Raw genomic sequence first — 17,942 nt, 5'->3', positions numbered from 1 at the left:
TTTTTGTCATTTGCAATATTAGCATTTCCATATACTAAAGGGTCTGTAACACAAATGGGATTTATTAGTTCTTAATACATTGTTATACGTCTTATTGGCTATAATCCTTTCATCCATGTTTTTTTTTTGCTTGACAGTCTTAGCCTTTTTTATAAATTTTAGCTTTACAATTCCTCATTTTATAACTATTTCCTACTCCTGCCCCCCCACCCTTCTGTTTTCTTTATTTTTAAATTGCTGTTTTTACTCGTGAACAGATTAGTTCTTAGTCAGAATTGTTCTCCAAAATTTTTAAGTTGTGAAATTGTGGGATTTTGGACAATTGAATTTTAAAGACACACCACTTCTCATTCACAATTTTTATTCCAATAATTTTACTTATTGGTTCTCTTAGGACTGATATCTTCAACCATTATAATTCATCAGGAGTATAGTGCAAGCAAGTATTGGTTGAGTATATCCTCTGTTAATCAATAACGAACAAAATTAGGTCATGATTATTGGTTTCTAGGCAACCACTAACTTCCAATTCATTGAATTAATTTGTCTTTATCTATCTATCCTAATTAGGATTAAAATAGATTGATCGTTGTTTGGTACCATGTCTTTTTATCATCTACACTTTTTACAATGGCTAATGATGATTTCCAGCATAGGCCTCACAAAGTGAATCTCCCCCAATAACATCATACATTTTCCTTCCACCATGGGAAACTATTATTTAAAATATATTCATGAAGAAAATAGTGATGAAACAAAATCTCCAGATGTCAGGAAGAAGCACAAATATTCAAGCAACAAGCTGGTGCATAATCTCATGTCCTTTAGCATGCAAATAAAAATATAAAACTATTCATAGACAAGCATGTCTTGTTACTAATTCATAAAACAATGAAAAGCATTCTGTAGCCTTTCATGAATCAGTATGCATTAAGTCACTGTCCTTTTCCTGCTAGTTGCCTCTGACATCCACTCCAACCCTTCTACAATTATTGTCAAAACACCCTTTTCCAACTTCATCCTTCCACCTACTGCTTTCCTTTGACTCGGGCTACCACGTAACCTCCTGATGTCTAGTGGCTGTAATCCCTGTCAGTAACCACTTGCTATGCAACCAGCTCTACACTTCTGCAAAACCCCTTCAAGGAGTCTCCGTTTAACTAAACTACCTCCCACTAACTTTGAAAATATTTAGAAATTGTTTCATTTTTCAGAGAGGAAGCTGAGATCTTGACCTTGTGATTCACTTCCTGTTGCAGTAATTCTACTCTCCCATACCAAATGACTACAGCCATTAGAATTGGTTGCTCCCTGATTATCTGTCAAAACAAGGTTTAAAAAGTTGTTTGTCAAACAAGGTCAGCAGTTGACTGACACTAATTACTGATTAAAATGGGGAAGTTTTTTTTCTGCAATGTTGTTATATTAATAACAACATAGAACTATTTGTGTAGGAAAACCAACTATAGTAGTATTAGAAGCTCAAGTGACAGTCAATACTCCACCTATCTCTACAAACACGGACTCTCTACATCTTAATCTCTCTTTCTTAAGCCAGCGTAACAACCGCTATCCCCCACAGCTCAGAAAGTGAAGTATAAATTTTTTCTTCAGATCCTTCTTCAGCTCAGAGAGCAAAGCCTAACCTTTTTCTTCAAACTCCTTTTACCATTTAGGTTTCATCCTATGACTTGCAAGCAATCCAGAGACAGCCTATACGCTGGACCTATGTCAAACAACTAGCAGCAGCTGCTGAGGCCATCACCTAGCCATCTGGTGACCCAGTTGCATGGCCAACCCATTCTATCTTTTGCAGTGAAGCAGCAGAATGAGAAAGCCATTGCCTGTTATCCACTTCCTGAGTGGTTACCACCACTCTCTCCCAAGTCTCCCGCTTTATGCTTTCTCTTTCATTTGAAGATTTTGTTGTGAAGCCAGCCAAAGTCCACTTTGAATTTCTGACAGACAAAAATATAATCCTAAATACAATGAAATTCTAAAAAGATACATTACTAATTTGGAAAGGGAGCTGTTTGTTACAGACTAAGATTACAAGTTACTTTATTTATTACAGTGAATAGTTGAAGTTGGGTTGGAGTAAACACAGGCTTTCAGCATTTTGAAATTTAATTCAGTGGAACCATGGGCCCAGCAACTCTCAAATAGGCTGGATTTTGCCAGATACCTACCTCTTGGCATGTTTGAATATATGTGACTGTTTCTGTGCAATGTCAAGGCAATTAACTCCTGTTTCCAAAACAGAAGTGTTCCCTGTTTTCTTGGGGGACTTTATGTCACAGCTTTGGAATCATGTCAGAATAAGTTGTTTCCTATACAGACAAAGTTTCATTCCTATGATAGAAAGCTGCAAAACTAGAAGGATGTGTTTCTCCAGGTTATCTTTGCCGTTCCAAGATCAGGTCTTTACAATAAGCAATGTGAACATGAATTTGATACAGAAGGCTCCAAGAAGTCAATATAAAAATTAGCAGACAAGTTTGATATGTTACCACATTGAGATGTTTCAAAAGCACTTTAGAACATACCCATTAGCCTTCTGTGTTGAGTGCACTTTTAGCCATAAGATGATCTGCCTTAATTATTGGCAGATGCAGACTGAGGGAATTGGCTTCTACAAAAACAAATTACAAAAAAATCGTATTCTTTGGGACAGGTATAGAAAATAACACTTTCATTTGTGGTCACAATGTGATTTAAGTTTTTCTCCTCCCTACACACCTGGATATCTAGCTGATGCTAACATAACTCTACAATCATGTAGGCATTTTCACATACATGTAACAGCAGACATTGTCCTGCACTTTAGTATCTTAGTTACCATATAATGTGTAACATACACACTCTAAAGAACGGGAAAATACACAAGTCAAATTATCATCATTAGCATCACTACTGTCCTAAATCTAACTTTCAAATAATCACATAATTTTTTATCATCACATTTTTGTTTATAATTATTACATTTGCAATTATCTACCTTGATCTGAGATTGCTAGTTTATGCAGAGAAAAGTCTCCCTCATGTGGAAATCTGCCCAACCAGCTGTAAAATAAAAACTGCATTTTGCCTCTTAATAAAGCTTCCTTTGCCTAGATTTGCAGATTCATTTTTGGCAGGTATCGCTTTATGATTTACAACATTTTAGTTAATTTGAGCTATCATTACAGTGTGAAAGGAAAAAACCTTTGGTAAGATAGGATCACAAGAATTTGAACACTTTTAAGAAGAAAGCAAGCCACTTCCAAATCCAGTCAGAATGCAAAGGAAACTAATCTAGGCAAAATTCACAGGTTTTAGGATAATCTTGCATCCATCAGTTTCCTTAGCTTTCCTTTATAGCTGTTCTGAATACCATTCAAGATGTTCTCATATATGTGATTTTCCTGTATCACATTTTCATGACCCAGCAGAACAGGGGTCTAAAACCATAACTGACTATGAGAGTTAGAATTGACTTAATTATGTGCTCTGGTAAGACTACATAGTTAATATGTTTTGGCTACAAATATTTATGTTTCCTCACATCTGCAACTAGTGTGGTTCAAAAATAAGTCCTGTCAAATTTTCCATTTCAGAAACCTGGTAAGCTCCTTTCCCCCCTCCCCAGTTTAAAGGCTTTAAAAAAAAATACACAGAAAAAAAGTTTCAACTGAACATTCACAGTTCTGGTTTTTTCCCCCTGCAACACATAGATTTGACCCAAAGTAACTGCTTTCAGTTTTCTTTTGCTAGAAAAAGAGGAAGTCTTTTGAGTTGACCAGGCACATTTTCTTATTTTGTAGTTGAAGAAACACATAAAAATACCAACTATGTTTAGAGCTATGGTTCCAATGTCTAAAATACATTAGCTAGTAAACAAAATTAAAGCTTGTTCATATACATGTTGCAATACCAAAACCAAAGTAATGTATGACGTCTAACAACAAGAAAAGTGCTCTTGGATTAACAGTTTTATTTTTATGACGTAGAGTTGGCTTGTAAGACTCATCTTTCCTGATCTTGCAGAAAAGCTGCAAAATAATTCCTTGATTATTCTCACACTCCCACAGCTGAAATCATTAAATCTATGAAGCTTTTTTGTAGCACCTGTGCCTGCCACACTGGAAAGGAATAGTAGAATCTTGGACTGACTTTTACCATTCTCACCAGGGACATCTTCTTCCCTTCCTTCCATGTATCTCAAAATACTTCACAAACCAACTGAAACCATTATAATTGCTCAAGTGTAACTTTTCAGTGCCAGTGTTGATATAATTTGGAAAACAAAGACCTGATTTGTGATCATCAACAAGAAAGAAAAATAACTTTTTTTAAAATAACAGGTGGAATAACTGCCAAGGTCAGATTTTTTGCTGTTTTTCCTCAAAGAAGGGAAGAAAATGGTAGTTCAAATGGTAGGTTTTTTTTTTTTCTTTTTAGTTATACTGCGTAAGTTTAGAAATAATACAAGAATTTAGCTTGCATCAGAATGAAGTCTAAAAGTATCACACAAGTGTCTCTCCTGTAAAACGTATCTGGGGCAGGTTCTCAGCCTTGACATTTGTCAAGAAGCTAGATTGAACCCAAACCATGATGAAATCAAATACTTCTCCATCAAAAACATTTGTGAGCCATCAATACAATCAAAGAATACAAAATAAGAATGAATCTGTCTCTTTTATTGCTGGTAGTGTCCTCCAGTTTTAAAACCATATTAATTAAAAACCGTCCCCTCCAGTTTTAAAGTTCATTCACAAGACATAGTTTAAGTGCATCCATTAAATGAGAAACATGGCGTCAACTCCTCATACTGATTAGTAGTATTTCATAACAATTCAAAAAAGTTACCATCCAAATTCCTTAGGTTCTGCACATCTCTGATTTTTTTATTCCCCTGATGTGTTGAATTTTGTAGTCCTATGCAATTTTTTTAAAATCACATTTTTATTTATACAATTTTAAAAAAATCACCAAAAAGGACTCAATTTTCCTAGAGTGATACATAGTTAAGATGTGAAATACACTGACATTTCCAGCTCATTCTGTACTTATATGCCATCACAAAGGAATCCTAATTTTACTGAACACATAATCCCTTACTCAATAGAAAAGCTCTCTGGCTTGGTTTACGCTCCAAGAAATTTTGTAGCATATCCATCCCATCCAAAGATCCTCCAGGCTTCAAAATGAGGTTTCTGTATTTCATCCCAGCCTAATGAAAGGTAAAGCAGAATGTTAATATTTCTTATCTTGCAAACTGCCTCTTTTCTGTATTTGTTGCGTAATCAAAAATCTAGTCATGATTAAACACCTTCCCTCCTTCCAGATACCAAATCAGGATATGCCACAAGTATAATTTAGATCTGCTGGAAGAACTCAAAAGAGCAGAAATTCAACCTATTCTCAAAGAAATCCTTTTTCTTGTTGTTTCAAAACTCATCTGGAAGACATTCTACAAAGCACAACATGTGCACAGTTTCCATACACTATTCAGTAATGGATTATCCCCATGACTGTCTGGCAGGAGAAGGGAACCTAACATCCATTCTCTCTTAATTAATGATTTCTCTTTAATCTGTTTGGAGAACAGAGATGATAGTTCAGAGATAAATAGATAAAGCATTGAGGAACGACACTGCAGATCTACATGTATTATATGCATACTAGTATTTGTAATATACACAAACACACCTAACTCCCCTATTAAATTATCTTAAAGGAACAGAGACTTAACTCAGGTTTTCTTTTCAGGAAGAAACTTTATTACTTCAGAAGGAATGGATTCTTTTAAAAGGAATGAACCAAGCTTCTGAGACAACAGTAAGTAATGAGGACTTTCTTAACAAGAGGTCATATTTTAAAGAACATATCTGGAGAATTCTGGGCTTCTGAGACATGACTATCAATGAGAAAATATTATTTTGCATGTATATGTCCCAGATGCTTCCGATATTGAAGAAAACAATGTTCTTCCTTTTAGTCACTGTAGGGACACATATATACTTCCCCCACATGTCAAAGCTATGAGATAACAGGACTACACTGCTTCCCGATAGCTGCACTGCAAAACCAAGCATAGGTCTTTTTAATTTATGGAATTCCATGACTTAATTGCATTACCAATTGCATTGAAAAAACTAAAATGCAAAAAAAAAAAAAAAAATTCACTGAAGCATTACTTATACTTCACTATTTGTGTTAGTTTCCTGAACATCAGCAGCAAATGAAGACATTGTTCCCTGTAGTTCAAAAGTGTTATTTGAGTAGATTTGAGTCTTTGCTCCAGAGCCAGCACATTGCTCAGTTCTATGGAGACCAGAGGTTATTTCAGGTAACATGCAAGAACTAAGGAGTGTGTCAACCAATGAAGTTAAAGTTAAGTGTTTGCTGAAGAATTTTTATACAGTCTCTGAAACTAGTTTCTATAACTGTTGCTCAAAACAGGAAGTAAGGTTTTATTCTAACAGGAAGAGGTAAGCCAAATTTCTAAAAACCCTAGTCATAATATCATAACTGTTTTCCTTTCATGCTGGGCTGAAGACTAGTCTAAGTCTGGACACAATGCAATATGAGTAACTACAAAAATCATACCAGTGTCTAGTGTTTGTTTATAAAAGATTTGTTTGTCCCATCCTGTGGAACTATACATGGAATGCCAATAAGGAAAACGAGTTGAAGTAGAACCAATCTGAAGAGATAGCATTGCTCTGAAGAGGGAGGGAAAATCTCTACAGAGTTACCCCTGAAAAAAAGTGTGCAAAGTGTGTGCACACACATATGCTACAGAGTGAGTGACACACACACCTAATAATTTTTCTTCCTCACTTCTTAGCCTGGATAGCAGGCTTCACATTAAAAGCCTAGTTTTTCACTAGTTTCCTTGTAGCTGAACCATACCAAACATTCATTCCTAGCATAAATAAATTATTCTCAAAGCCTCCCATACACAGGCAAAGAAAACAAAAATCCCCACCAAAAAATCCAAATAAAAGGCACTTTCATCCCTCAGGAGAAGCAAAGGTCACAGAGCAATTCTGGAAAACTATGGTTTAGGGTTTTGGCTATACAATCACCAGAAAAGAATTTTGAGAGTAGGGAGTAAAGCTAACAGAAAAAAGGTCTGTGATGACGCTGAAGGGGTGTCTGTGTGTGTCAGAACAGAGAACTGACACAAAGTCCCACAAGTCTGGCACCAGCACCCTTATCCATCTCTCCAAATTGCAAACAGTTAAAAAAACCCAGTAAGTCTGACCCCTCCCCAAATGTAATTTTTAAGATCCATATGAACAACATTCTATTAAAAAAATATTTTATTCTCTCATTTAATTTGCCATTTCTTCTCTCCTGCTCTTATGAGTGACAGCATTCCCACTGAATAAGCAGGAGTGCTTATTCTCACATGTACCTGTCATGAATCCCTAGCACTTAAAAATCAATCTTGACCCCCAAAACTTTCAATCACCTCAAACTATTCAGTTTGCTGCTTTTCTTCATAAAAGCCCTTTTGGGTTTCATTGGCCTAACCACTGCCTCAAGTTTTTTAGCCCCTACCCCCATCTCCTCTCTGGACTCCTTTCTTTGTCCAGGTCAAAGTTGAATCTTGTTTTCTTTCTCCACCCTTTAGACGGAAGGACAGCTCTAGAAGTTCTGGTTGCTGTGATAAGGAAGAGGAGGAATGAAGGCAAATTCCAGGAGAGGAACAGGAAAGTCAAATACTTTCTACTCTCTCCTTTACTTCCCTCTTGTATATATTTACTGAAGGGAAGAACTTGTGCTGGCTGCTGAATCCAGAAGACAGATAAGAGGATCAGGAAAACTGAAAGGTCTTTCCCATGATAGAACACAGCACCTCAACTCACAACTCTAATACTGTAATCTCTGAAAAATAAAAAAGGTTGCCAGAATTGGCAAGACTACTAGCCGTATCACTAACTATCTTTTCTTTCTGCTGGAGGCAGAAGAGGGTGGAGAATTACACAAGGGAAAAAACAGCCCAGTAAATCTGGAACTTGTCAATGATTGGAACTTCAAAAGCCTCTTGGGAGAAAAACTAAAGAGGAAAGTATTTGTGAGTTATGCTATACTGTGAAAGAGAAAGCTCAAAATAAATTCAGTTTTCTAAATAATAACTACAAAGAAGTACCACATACTTGAGGTACTATTAATGGAAATAGAGCACCATTATCATACAGCTTTCACAGCAGAAGAACACGTATCTTCTCTTTCAATGGAGGAATATGTTTTTTCAGTCTAAAATTAAAGATAAGGGCATTAATCAATGCGGCACCATGTCTTGAAAGTGTCATAACTTAGTATTAAATATATGACTATTTAAGAATTGTATTAAAATCCAAGTGTTCTTCGAAATTTTAAGATATCTTGCTAAAGTAACCAAGGTATTTATATACCTTTTTTTGGTTGATTTGAACTGGACAGGTACAGAAGCAGCACTTGAGATGTTACACCTGTGGATCATGATTGTAATAAATGTGGTTTCAGAGACAAAGTGCAACAAAAGTCTCTCGTAAAAAAGTATTCATCACCTACCTTTGGATTCATTATTCCTTCTTCCTTAAAGCAGCTATAAAAAATGTCCATGGAAAACACTTCACTCCACAGGTATCCATAGTACTGACCATCATAACCACCTGCCAGATGTCCAAAAGTAGCTGGCATGTTTGTTCCTTGAAAAGTAGATTAACATTAATTTATTTAAATCAGAGGCAGTTGTTTCTTCGACGTATAGAGTATATCAACTTGGAGAATAAATTGATAAGGAATTTGTTCCAACTACTTTGAAACTTCTAACACAAAGGGTCTGACTATGCCTGTAAAGTATTGGCCATGTTCTGTTGGCTACAAAGGAAACTCAGTGTCAAAAACATCCAATACAGATGTGACAGAACATCTAAAGTGATATTCGTACCGTGCTACTCTAAAATATAACCTGCAAAACTTTAAGGTTTATATTTACCTTCATCTTCCTTCAGAAGAGATCATTAAGATCACCCCAAATTTGAAAGCAATTATTTCAGCTTCACAAATTCTTTCATAAACAACAGCTAGGGGTTTTTTGTATGCCAAGCATTATTGGGAAAGAAAGGCATGTTTAATCAAACCATTTAGACATGCTGTATAAAAGCTTTATACTGACATACCTGGGGTGGCAGGAATTCCTAGAACCTCCATACAGTACTTGGCATATTCATCTGCTGGGTCAACAGATGGCTTTGTATGCAGTGCCTGGTCAACTTTGCTCAAAACAATCTGACGGAGAGTTAAAAGGCCTAATTGGGTTAAGAACATTTAATTAGCTATCATCAAAGTAGCTGGAGTTTCTTTAGCACCTTTCGTTCAGAGATCTCAACATGCATCCTAAATTATTAGAATTTTAACTATGGAAGAAACGGGGAGTTATGTAATTTCCAGCTGAATTGCTTCAGTTATAGAAAGTTGAGAGGCATATTTTTATAAAAGAATTGTCATTATAAGCTCCACCTTTTCAAATATTACTTTCTTCACAGATCAAAACCAAAATAAAGCAGATATTTTAAAAGCAAATTTCAATATTGAAAATTGTTTTCAGCTGTCTTCACTTTCAGTATAACATTTCATTCAGGGCTTGCACAGATGACAGTAAGTATATCTAACCTAAGACTCTTCCAAGAAGAGCAAGAACTGCTGCTGCAGCTGGTGTAGGCTTTTTTTGAAGAAGGTGCAAGATACCAATCTTTACTCAGAAAAAATGCTTATGTACAAGCCAGAAGGACAGGGACTTCTTGTTCAGGGTAGGGAAGCAGTATGAATTAAACAGCAGTAGCTTAATGACAAATTGTACCATAAATGGGTAAGACTATGATATTGGGAGAGTCCTGATTACAGGGACAGAGGGGTGAGAGTGACAGAATAACAATGAGATCATAGGTAATGACATGAGATTACAATCTTGATTTGAAGATCCATGTAAGATGGTACAAGACATGGAAGGAGAAGAGAATTGGGACCCTAGTTTGGGAAGGCAATATATCTTCTGGGAAGGCAGAGAACATGAACTTAAGGTTCTGAATTAAGAAGTTAAGAGGCTGTTTGAGCAATGCAGGGCTACACCACTTCTGTCTGGGATATGCAACTTCTGTCTGTAAATTTCAATCAACTTTTATGTCTGTCAAGTGTCATGTGCAAATCAAGTGTAAATGATACATGTAGAAAATCTGATCCTGTATACCTGCATAGTACCTGCACATTACCTGCCCTAGGCTACCAGAAAAAAACAACAACAAAACAATAGAAAACCCACGACCTTTCCCCCATCCCCAATTTTAAATGAGCAAAGTAGGTAGGTAAAAAAAGTCACATGGAGAGGAATGCAAAAGTATTTTAGTCCTGTAGGTATCCTGGAAAATCAGAGCTGCTACTATTCCTGCAAATGGTGGTATATGTCATCATAGCCTTTACTAATGGTGGTACCTACGCAAATAAACCCAGGAAGACAGTGATAACTGTACACACAGAATAAATGTAATATGGTTGTTATGTTTGTCTTTAATGTTTCCCACCAATATTTTAATGATATATTTTTATATATAGAGGGGAGGGAGATACCTGTATTAGCCAGTCTAGAGGCAGCAAGTTTCTCAAGGAGAGTGTCTGCAACATGGCTTTCATCTTTATAATGTCTTGACATTTGCTGTAGTGGTTCTTTTTCCCACACCCAGTTCTCAAACATCTGTGAAGGTACCTCTACAAAGTCTGTTTCCACATTCGTTCCACTAAACCTAGCAAAATCAGTCTAAAAGGAAAAGCCATTGTATTAAATGAAAATAGAAGCCAGGATTTCTAGCAGAATATAAACTTTCAGATGCCAAATTTTCAGTGTTAATGACAGCAAAAGGAATAATTTGAACAGGTCAATAATAATAATTTTAAAAATTAATTTTAAAGAAAGGAGGGCAAAAATTCAAATATAAGACCAATGCCAAGCAACAAAATAGATTACTCAGTAGGTATTTACTGCACTCTCCACTGGTGTGAAACAGTACTTCAGTTTTCTTAATATTATTGATTTTTACCTTTTAGCTTATGAAGCAATACGAGTGTTTCCATGCTGTCTTACAACAGTGATATAATTTGTAAACTGTTATAAAATTTTGTTATATTACCGCAAAGTAAAATAACAAACTCCAATTATACACTTAGAAAATAGTTTGTTGTATTAGTCTCATCGCACTGATTCAAAGATTTTACTTGACCAACTTATCATATTAAGTTTTGTCCTGTCTAAATTCATAATGCATGTAGTTAACGTATTGCACAATTTTTTGAGCCAGTAATACATCACTGAAATAAATTAATCCTAGCAACTTTATCCATGTAAGGTCTCCAAATCTGACACTCAATCACTGATAGAAGAATCTTCCTTCTGAAAGCCAAGCACATTAGATCTTTTTATTTTTTACTTCAGCCTCTTCAATCACTTCATGTTTAAAAAGCTCCGTCCCCAGATACTAATTTTGAAGAAACATTTTGTGCAGTTAAAAATCTTCATTAAAATATATTCCAACCCAAAATATTTCTAAAAAGAAACAGTCACTTTTGAAAGACAACTGTTCAAATACCAACAGAAATTATTTGGTCTCACTCCACACTTGTCCTGTAATACGGCTCCCTTCTCCTACCAACCCAATTTTATTGTTCTTCCCTTCTCAGCGACATTCTGATAAAACATTTCACAGGCTAAACGAAAAAGAGAGTTTTCAGTTTCCCAAACGCTCTAAGAGCTACAGATATTCTCAGGTTCCATGCTCCATCAGGGAACAGATGCCCACAGGAGTACTGGCTTTTGAACCAACTTTCTTGCAGGATTACAAAAAAAAAAAAAAAGGTATGTATAATATACGACATACATTGAACTGGCAGCTATGTCACGTGCATGTAACTTCCTTTCATGTCTTCAGATGAACAGCAGCAATGAAGAAAAGCATTTGCCTTCATTTACACTTGTGGATTACTCAAATCCATAGTTGTAACAGGCTGGCCCTTCTTACTGTACTTGCTGAATAGCATCTATGAAGAAAAGCTAGGAAGCATCAGCTGGGAAGAAATGGTGGCAGAAGTGACTAAAGCAAAAGGCAAAAGGAGTGCAGTTTGTTGGCCTCTAGATATCCTCATTTACCCATACATAAGTGCACCATGCTTACAAAAAATATTAAGATGTTTGGATCAAGGTAGTTGAATAGTTCTCCTTCCCTTATGGAATAAACAGATCCCCTCCCTGCTCTAATAGCTCACTTCCCAGCAGGCCTGCAGTACATTACAAGGAGTATCAGTGTCCAACAGCTGACCTTTCAGAGACTCACCAGAGCTCATAGATTCCCACTCAGTCCGATCCCTGCATATCCTTTAAATACCAAGTTTTAACATGCTTAAGCAAGTCATCATATGAAACAAGATAGTGCTTCGCACACACAAATCCCAGAGGACAGGATGTTCTTACATGGGACTAACAAGTTATTTGCAGGTGTGCAAATAACAATTTACATGAAATACAACAGCAGTAAGCACAGTAGCTATGCACACAGAAACCATCTCAGCAGCGGGAGAGACAGCTGGAAAGCAGTCCTCCCTAACCTGTGTGCAATTCCACAGCAAGTGAAATACATAAGCATTGGAATTGTTGGCTTGGGCTGCCCAGAAGGGCCTCTGCAGCACCCAGGCACATCCTCATTGTTTATCAAAATGTTGCGGTCAATTTTGTACCAGTGCTGACTGTGTCTGATTTATAAATACCTTCTAGGTAGTTTAAAAGAAAGAACAGGTTTTATTTCTCATTTTTTGAGCTCAGAAACACCTGTCTTGGGGTGCAGATAATCAAATAATCGTTATATTTGTACCTTCACCATGATACAAAAGTATCTAAGCAAGTCCAGCTACTTGTTCTGAAGTTTGCTTGAATGTCATTTGTTTAATTCTAGATTTAATGTCTGTATTTATATGACTTTGTTTCTTTACTCTGCAGCCCTAGTCTCTAGGATCAAGGTCAAGAATTAAAATCCAATGTATCATATTTCTCTGATTTTATTATGTGGTGGTTGTTTATAATGAAAACAAAAGCAGTGCCACATGAAGTCTGGATTTGTAATTATGCAAATTTTTTGGTGGCTGAATATGGAGATGTGTCTTTCTCTGAAACATAAAATTTAATTAGGCCAATAATAAATTTATCATCTGGCAGAATCAATTTTACATGTAAGCAAAAATGAAGCAGCAACTTTATAACTTTATTGATATCTTGATGCAAAATCTGTGAACTAGCTTCAGTTCTTTCTGGTCACTGTGAGAACCCTGACCATTAGATAGGCAAGACCTGTTTTATGCTTTTGATGTCAAGAGTGCTAAATGCCAAAATGCTGGAGGTGATCTGGATTCATAAATCATTTGTATTCCTAGGTACAGAAACCTTTTTTTGTTTCTAAGAGCTACCATGCCACTAGAAGTAATAAAAAACCCTCTGACAGCTGTAACAGAAGCCACCACTGAGCACATTCTTCACCTTACACATGGATCTAGTCACCTGTCACAGCTACCTGTAAGGTGCAAATGCAAATGTACATGTTCCTATGAAAATGTTTTTCGTAAGAAGGTGTATTAATTGCTGTAGTTTTAAATAAAAATTAAAAACAGCCCCTTCCACCTGTCACTTAAAAAAATAACCAAAAAACTGCATACGTACTTTACTAAAATTGGAAACCAACAATATAGACTTACACCTTGCTTTGAGACAGTGGAGAAAGAAGTATGTCTTACACTGGAATTGAAACATCACCAACCTGTGCGCATATCTGATGCATTACATGACCAAATTCATGGAAGTAAGTCTTTACTTCATCATGTTGCAGCAATGATGGGCGATCTGATGCCGGTTTTGTGAAATTGGTTACCAGAGCAGCTACAGACATCATTCTGCTGCCATCAGAGAGAAGACAACCGGGCTGGAGACCAAAGCATGCTGCATGCCCATACTTTCCCTCTCTGTATGAGAAAATATATCAGACACTATCTTCAAACCACAAGCCTGCTCACCAGAATGGCAAAGCCTATTCAAGAACAGGGACAGTCAATGTCTCTTTAAAGCTTTACACAAAGAAATTACACCTTTTCATGACTTCTAAGACTCACTAAGTTTAAGATCCTGTTAATAGCACAAGGGGTGAAAAACCCAGTACTTAAATTGCATCAGTTTAAAATTCACAGCAACATTTACAAGCACCTGATTTTTTCCTCAAATACTGAAAGTACATATACTTCATATGTCAATTCTACTTTAAACTGCCACTGTAACAGGAAGGACTGGGTTCTGCCCTCTGAAGCAGTATTTTTTTCTTTCATTTCAGCAGACAAAAGAATACCGTTTACTGCATTTTCAGTGTGATCCAAAAGTTCGAAGAAAAATTATTTTGAAATTTTTTGCCCTAAAGCTGAGTAGCTAACTGGGTAAGTTAAGTCACAATAGTCTTACTAACAAATAGCCTCAGTAATTCACTGAGGGGGGGAGCAGGCAAACAGGTGAAAGAGATAACACGTGCCTATCTTAAAAAGAAAATTTAGGTACTACAGTATTGACTAATTTTTCTTAACCCCAACAAACAATCAGGGATAAACGAGGAAAAAGGACTAGCTCAGAATAAATCCTGTCAAATCAGTCTAGTTTAGCTGGACAGTTACAGAGATCAACATGGAAGTACATTTCACGGTGTGCTCAACAGGAATCTATTCTTGGTCCTGATCTATTTGACACTTTCTTTAGCAGTCTGGACAACAGGGTACAAAATACATGTATAAAGTGTAAAGATGAACTGGGAGAAACTACGAACACTTGGCAGATAGGAATATAATTAATCTGAACAGACTGGAGTAAAAGTTCAACATAAATGAAAAGTAAAACACAGTATTACAGCTAGGAAGGAGAAAAGTTCATAGAGGTAAAAAATTATGGACAATTGATTAGAGAGCAATATTACAGAAAATTAACAAAGTAGTAGTGCTTCGTAAACCAAACAGAAGCAAGAAACATGGGTAGTACTGAAAAAAAAAAGTAAACAATCTGAAAACAGTCCAGAGGACAACTTAATGAACACAATAATATTCTTGCCAGTGGGACAAATATTTACTTCCAAATGCATTTAATTTCAACCATACCAGCAATGCACTAAGACCAATTCCATTTTAAAAACATAAGTAAAACACTAAGTCAAAATTACCTGGGGTAAAGGTCCAAATAGAACTGCCCTAACATTTCTCCTGTTGAATTGTCCTTTACAGTATAAAGACTAACGCTGTCATGCCAAACGTGAGCACTTTCTACTTGCTCAAATACAAGTCCCAGCAGCTTCTGGTAAATACTCAGTAAGCCTTCTGTAACAGCCTCAATTGGGAAGTATTCCTTCAGCTTTTCTTGATCTATGGAGTACTTCAGCTCTTCTGTTTTGTTCATATAATAATGAAGATCCCATGCATTGATTCTTCCATCATAAGCAAAGTTTCTTTCTTTACACTCCTTTTTCTTCAAATCTAGAATGAATTTCCTTTCTTCCTCAACCAATGGCTTTAGCTTCTTACTCAAATCATCTGAAACAAAAATTGCCTTGGAATTAACTTCCATGTTGCTTACCATAATGTGTATTCCTATAAAATACACTCATAACTTTAAGCACATGACCCAAGAGTGGATGCCAGACTTTTCCATTTGTTGAATAACAGCAAGCCAACCGCCTGCTTTCTTATCTTTTAATTGCTGGCATGTTATAAATAATACAGGACTCCACACAGGCCTAGCAGTACTGTGAAGGATTTTGGTAAATTTAGACTTTTTTGAAAACATCAGACATGGAAAGTAACGCTACACACTTTTCTTGAAGACTTTGATTTACCTCATGTAATCTCAGTTCTCGTGATGTGTTTCAGCAGAAACAGCTGAAGATTACAACTAACTGTATTAGTTACTGGAAGTGCAACACAAAATTCAAACACTGTTTTTTTCTTCCAAGTCTTTTCAAAACAGATTATGACCTAATTCTAGCTAAAGTCCTGTAAAAGAACAAGAGACTAAACAGTTCTTGCCTGTATGATGACTAGCTTCTAGACTACCAAAGCCACTGGATATTAATCTCTATGATCCCAATTTTTTCCAATATAGTTTTTCTTGTATATTGAACATAAAATATTTAAGCTTATTGAAACTCCCATTACCGTACTTAATCTCTTGTAAGTATTTATGGACTTTAACCTGAATTCTTAGGAAGAAAAATGTTCGCTATTGGTATCTAGAGTGTAAAATTTAGGAATTGCCACTCCTGTTTCTACATAGGCTGTAAGGCACTATATGTATTCACATGACTGAAATACTATTTGCAGCTTGTATTATGCTAAATTCAGAATATGTCATGGGACAGAATGCTTTTCTTCCTACCTGTAAGATTGGATTATGAATATTGATTTAAAATGTGAATATATATGAACAAAGTGGAGCAAATCATACCATCATGCTTGTAGATGAGGATATAGCAAAAGAACGAAATTAAAGCTGATAATTAATTTAATGAACATTCTCCCTCTATGAAAATTACCATGAAACATGATATTTATAAATAGAAATGTATAACTTCTTACAGTACGAGACCATAAAGTCACGATAAAAACTGATAAATTATGAGGTGTGTCAGCTTCAGAAGAAATGAAAGAACACAGCATTATACAAGCTCATTTATAATTACAAACATATGATGGATAGAAAAGAGTATAAACTACTTTAAGTACACTTAAGAAAAATCAGGTAATTCTAACATTTAATTTTACATAAAAAATAAGGTAATTGTTATTGCCAAATATGAAACTGAGCTTACACCATAGAAGGAGAAATGAAGCAGAATTACAGGTGAAGGAAGAGGCGCTTTATTGATGTATAAACACAAAAAACAAACAGACTTTACTACTGTACTAAATTATTTGGAGGAGGGGTTATTTATACAATATATCAATATACAATCCTAAGTGATGTTAGGACACATTAATAAAGGAACATATACTATACTGTGGAACTACATAATTCCAGAAAGTAGAGGTTAACTCTATGACCAGGAGTGGGCCCACTGAGGTCAACAGGATGACTATACATTTGTAAACTGCTCAGTTTAAAATTTTCAAGATAACTCTGTTTGAGATTGAATTCCATTTGAATTCCAGTTTTAATCTGTCATTCCAGATTTAATTTTTTAAATTCAGCTCATGGAAGTTGCATCATCACATACTTAATCTTTCATTATACTTAATGCCATTGTATCAGAAAAAGACACTAAGGCTACAGATGCACAAAACATTGCAGCTAACCTAAGAGAATGAAAAGCTGCAACTGTGACGCAGTGTCTTGAACTGATGAAATTGCTTAGGCTGCACATGTTATTCTGGTTCTAAATTAGGATGACTGCGTTTTGGGGCAGAGAAAGACATAACCACTTGCTTACATTTGCTGTCACAAAGCAGTTCTTTTCAGATTTTTGTCTTGTGCTTCCCTGTTTTGGAGCATTTACACTTGTACAGCTATGGTCCCAAAAAATATGCCAAAACAGAGGCAACAGGGAGTTCCTTTTCTATCTAAATATGATGGACTCTGTGACCCAGTTATGTATTTCAATTTATCTTGGCTGAGAAGTCATGTTGCCACACCAAGTATAGAAGTATTGTTTATAAATAAGAACAAACCTAAGAACGCTGTTACATTATCTGTGCTCTTTGCAGTGTTTACCTCCAGGACAAAGTTCGCATGTGTATTATAACCAAGAAGGTCTGCTACTTTTGCCCTTAATGGAAGCAATTGCTGAAGAATTTTTGTGTTCTCCTAAAAAAGAAGGGAGGCAAATTTGTAAAGGGAAACCAGAAAACGCATGTTA

General features: G+C 35.9%; 1 protein-coding gene across 1 annotated transcript in view; it reads right to left on the bottom strand.

The window, feature by feature from the left end:
* Positions 1–5,077: 5,077 nt before the first annotated feature.
* NLN (neurolysin) overlaps positions 5,078–17,942 on the bottom strand; it is a gene marked incomplete at both ends in the record, with an annotated part of 38,947 nt that continues 26,082 nt past the window's right edge. The window contains 7 exons of the mRNA XM_082013206.1: positions 5,078–5,212; positions 8,548–8,684; positions 9,159–9,287; positions 10,603–10,789; positions 13,827–14,028; positions 15,258–15,624; positions 17,755–17,890. Of these exons, the coding sequence (XP_081869332.1) occupies positions 5,078–5,212; positions 8,548–8,684; positions 9,159–9,287; positions 10,603–10,789; positions 13,827–14,028; positions 15,258–15,624; positions 17,755–17,890 (1,293 nt within the window). The remainder of the gene's footprint in view (positions 5,213–8,547; positions 8,685–9,158; positions 9,288–10,602; positions 10,790–13,826; positions 14,029–15,257; positions 15,625–17,754; positions 17,891–17,942) is intronic.

The sequence above is a fragment of the Phaethon aethereus genome (assembly GCF_964289735.1).
Source record: "Phaethon aethereus genome assembly, chromosome: Z".
NCBI classification, from domain to species: domain Eukaryota; kingdom Metazoa; phylum Chordata; class Aves; order Phaethontiformes; family Phaethontidae; genus Phaethon; species Phaethon aethereus.
The sequence above is the reverse complement of the archived record's forward strand: the minus strand, read 5'-3'. Positions and strand labels throughout refer to the sequence as shown.